This window comes from Echinops telfairi, unplaced genomic scaffold (genome assembly GCF_000313985.2).
Source record: "Echinops telfairi isolate 266 unplaced genomic scaffold, ASM31398v2 ScPeMD7_23;HRSCAF=83, whole genome shotgun sequence".
In the NCBI taxonomy this organism is placed as follows: domain Eukaryota; kingdom Metazoa; phylum Chordata; class Mammalia; order Afrosoricida; family Tenrecidae; genus Echinops; species Echinops telfairi.
Window position 1 is genome coordinate 80,144,572 of NW_022103920.1, and position 4,193 is coordinate 80,148,764.

The window sequence follows — 4,193 nt, forward strand, 5'->3', positions numbered from 1 at the left end:
GGATGTCCGCCTCCGGGGTGGAGAAGAGCAGCAAGAAAAAGACCGAGAAGAAACTTGCCGCTCGGGAAGAGGCGAAACTGTTGGCGGGCTTCATGGGTGTCATGAATAACATGCGAAAACAGGTACCGCCTCCGTGGGAGGGACGGGCGGAAGTGGGGACGGGGTGCGGGCTGGGCCCCCTCTCTCCGCGGGCCGCCGCCCGCGCCCTGGGCGCCCGCGGTCGGCGCCCTGCCCTTCGCGCCGGGCGGAGCCGTCCGCAGAGGGGGTCGCGGGAAACGGCTCGCGCGCCGGAGCCTCCGCTAGCCCGTCTGCTGGCGAGGGGCCGCCGAGCCCCGGGCACCCGGGCTGGCGTTCGGCGCCGGGCGTCGGTTGTGTAACCGCGTGTCCCAGTTACAGCTCGGGGAGGCGAGGATCCTGCCCTGGACGAAGCTGTCGTCAGATCTAGCCCCGCAGCAGGGAGCAGCGCCGCTGACCTGGAAGCAGCTTCTAAAATAAGGATCCCCCACCCCACCCCCGCCGTCTGTGGGCCCGGGGTGGAGCTAGTGGAAGACAGATCCTCCCGCGCGTGTTAATTGAGAGCAGAAACGGTCGTCCGTAGAGATCGTGCTGCCTTTCCGGGGCCCTATGCGCCCCTGCTCTTTCCAGGAGCTCTTTGTTCTGCCTTTGATGCGTGGAGCATTCATGGAAGTCTGCAGTACATCTGAGAAAGGTGGGTTATGGAAAGAGCAGATTTTGAACGCTGGGAAGGTAGGCTAGCGTTTCTTTCACCCCCCACCCCGCAGCCCCCACCCCCTCATTCCCTAACAGCTATTATGCCCAACATGCGAGAAACGTTTGGTTGCTTTTGGAAAACAACCGTCTGTTAGCGTTATAGAAAATAAACGTCTCAGGAGATCAATGGCAATGTCTTCGTTTTGTGACTGTGATCCTGTTTATTGTCCACGAAGACAAAAGCAGTATGGCTCGTTTGTTTATCTGGAGGTTCTGATAGGAAAATGGACCTCAGTAAAGGAATTTACGAGTCTTATAAAGAGCCTAACTTCTGGTTTCTTAAAGCAAACTCTCACTGCCTTACGCCAGTCTTTGTTCCCGTGTCTGCGCAGCAGGAATGCAGTAGATAGCTGTAAGGGATGCCTTTGAGTCGTTCCTCGCCCTTGTACTACAGTGAGTGTCCACAGTCATCATTTTACATCATTTTTATATATTTATTGTCACGCACCTTCTAGAAAAACCTTTGTTTAGTGTGTTTATAAACCAGATGACTTCGGATTACTGGTTAATTTAACCGGTGTCTATAAGGAGCCCTGGTGGCAGGTGTAGCGATTACGCATTGGGCTGCAAACCTTCAAGGTCAGCTGTTTGAAACCACAAGCTGCTCCGAGGGAGAAAGGCTTTCTACTCCATGAAGAATTAGTCTCAGAAACCCATAGGGGGCAGTTCAACCCTGCCCTGTGGGGTCGCCCACTCCGTATTGACCCGATGACCGTGAGTTTGGTTTGGTATGTAGAGCACTGTACTTTCCCAGTGCTTATGCTTATTAAGCATGCTTTATGGCAGCGGTTCCCAACCTGTGGGTCACAACCCCTTTAGGGGTCGACCGACCCTTTTACAGGGGTCTCCCGATTCATAACAGTAGCAAAATGGGGTCGACCGACCCTTTTACAGGGGTCTCCCGATTCATAACAGTAGCAAAATGGCAGTGATGAAGTAGCAACGAAAATAGTTTTATGGTTGGGGGTCACCACAACATGAGGAACTGTATTAAAAGGTCAAGGCATGATGAAGGTTAAGAACCACTGATTTATGGTATTCTCTCTCTCAAATATATGTTTTCATTTGTGGCCTATAGCATTCTAAAGCATTGCCTCTTAAATAGAGAAGATGCAACTGGGCTGCAGCATCAACTGTTTGATAGTCAGGGACTTACAAATTTCGTCCTTTGGGCTTAAAAATGAATCCACATCCCCTTCTTACACTTGGCTTTCCATTGCATGTTAACAGCTGTATGTTTATTAAACTATAAATAAAAGTATCACCGGTATTGAGAAATCAGTGGGAAGGGAAATGGATTCTTGGTGAGCATCAAGGGCTCCTCGTCTTTCATTGCTAACTGACCTCCAGCTACTGGATTCTCCCTTGCTTGTGATTCAAGCAGTGCTTTAGCATCACTTTCACCAGCGCCATGGAATCTGACTGATCACTTTTGGAAAATAGACAGTTTTATTTCAAGTTGGTCACATTGTGTTCATATTATATTGTTGTTTGGCATCATAATACAAGAGACTCACCAAGAATGACCGACAAGGGTAGTATTGTTATTGTTGTAACTTGTGTACAGCAGAACAAATTAACATCATCCAGACAGGCATTGTTTGAAACCATTATTTTAGCCACTGTGTCATTTGATCTTGTTAAAAGTCTTCCCTCTACCAAGCTAGATGCCTGGCTCCTGGGAGTAGTCCTTCCAGATAACATGCACACATTCTGAAACATGTAATCTTTCCATCTTTGTTTCTAAAGAGTACCCTGGCTGTACTTCTTTCAAAACAGTCGTTCATTCTTCTGGTGATATTAAAGATATCATCTTTGTATATGCATCAAATTATTCTTAGATGTTCTTTGCTTATTATCCAGATTTCACATTCATTGAGGTGATTGAGAAATACTCTGGCAATGGCAGGCATAATTCAGCCCTCAAAGTAGACTTAAACTTTGCTTTTCAAAGGCCTTAAAGAAGTCTTTGACCACAGATTTTCCCAGTGTAATAGGTCACTTGATTTTCTGGCTGCTGCTTCCATGGGTGTTAACTGTGAGTCCAAGGAAAATGAAATAGCTGGGAGCTTTAGTCTTTTCTCCATTTGTCATTATGTTGCTCTTTGGCTCAGTTGTGAGAATTTGTGCTTTTTGTCAAAATGTAATCCATTCTGAAGTCATTGGGCTTCATCAGTAAGTTCTTGAAATCCTCTTCACTTTCAGCCACCAAGGTTGTATTATCTGTATTTTGCAGGTTGTTAATAAGCTTTTCTCCAGTCTTGATACCACTTAATTCTTCATACAATTCAGCTTTGGGATTATTTGTTCATCATACAAATTGAATACATGTGATGAAGGGATACAGCTCCAACACACACCTCCTGATTTTGAGCCATGCAGTATTAGCTTGTTCTGTTGAGCCTCTTGGTCTATGTATATGTTTACGTGAGCACAATCAAATGTTCTGGAATTCCTATTCTGCACAGTGTGATCCATAACCTGTTATGTTCCACACAGTAGTAGAATGCCTTTGCATAGTCAATTGAATAAGTAAATATTTTCTTGATATTTTCTGCTTTCAGCTAAAATCCATCTGACACCAACAGATTATTTCACATTCTCTTCTGAATCTGGTATTAACTGCTGGCAGTTCTCTGTGGATGCATGATTGTCATCCCTTTTAAATTATCTTCAGCAGACTCTTACTTGTGTATCTTATTAATGATAGTGTTTGATAATTTCACATTTGGTTGGGTCACCTTTCTTTAGAACAGTCACAGCTCTCTTCCTGTTGGCTGGCCAGGTAGCTGTCTTTTAAACGTTTTGGCATAGATGAGTGAGTGCTTTCAGCATTAGATTGGTTTGTTGAAACATCTTAATTGGCAGTAGTAGTTGATAGGAATTGGCCAAAATAGACGTTGATCTGTGCCAGAGGAATATTTGAGAGAAGACCAATTCTATGTGTTCTTGTTCCTTGATGAATTTTTATATTATGACTATCTCTTTGCTTCCTGCTATGACCTTACTTTGAGTATCAAGGTTAAGGATTACCTAGATGACAAGAAACATTATTAGAAGGTTTGAGAACAGTTTGTTTTAAATACCTGAGCTCCAATCCATTAACTGGTTTTGTGATCTCAGATAACATGATTTAATTAATTTCACCTCCTTGTCGCGTGGTGGTCAATCTAACCCAGAGACATGGTTCTGCCGAGCCAGGCCCCTCAAGTTTTTAAGGAGCCTTTTCCTCAGTCCTTTCTGTCAACACTAGTCTTTTCTTTTTAAAGTAACTTGAGGGGTCTCGGGGAGGAGATGAGCCAGTCAGGGTGCGATGTAACAACGATGAGAAATACAACTTTCCTCTAGTTCCTAAATGTTTCCTCCCCCTTCCCACTACCATGACTCGAATTCGACCTTGCAAGTCTGGCTAGACCAGAGGA

The 4,193-nt window shown here is 45.2% G+C and overlaps 1 protein-coding gene across 2 annotated transcripts in view; it reads left to right on the top strand.

Moving 5' to 3' along the window:
* The first annotated feature begins 2 nt into the window (after positions 1-2).
* KLHL7 (kelch like family member 7) overlaps positions 3-4,193 on the top strand; it is a 73,661-nt gene continuing 69,470 nt past the window's right edge. The window contains exon 1 of one of the 2 annotated variants that reach the window (XM_004702715.2): positions 3-122. In XM_004702715.2, the coding sequence (XP_004702772.1) occupies positions 3-122 (120 nt within the window). Of the gene's footprint in view, positions 123-594; positions 710-4,193 lie in introns of those variants that run through there. The other variant, XM_045288855.1, reaches the window with a different exon arrangement.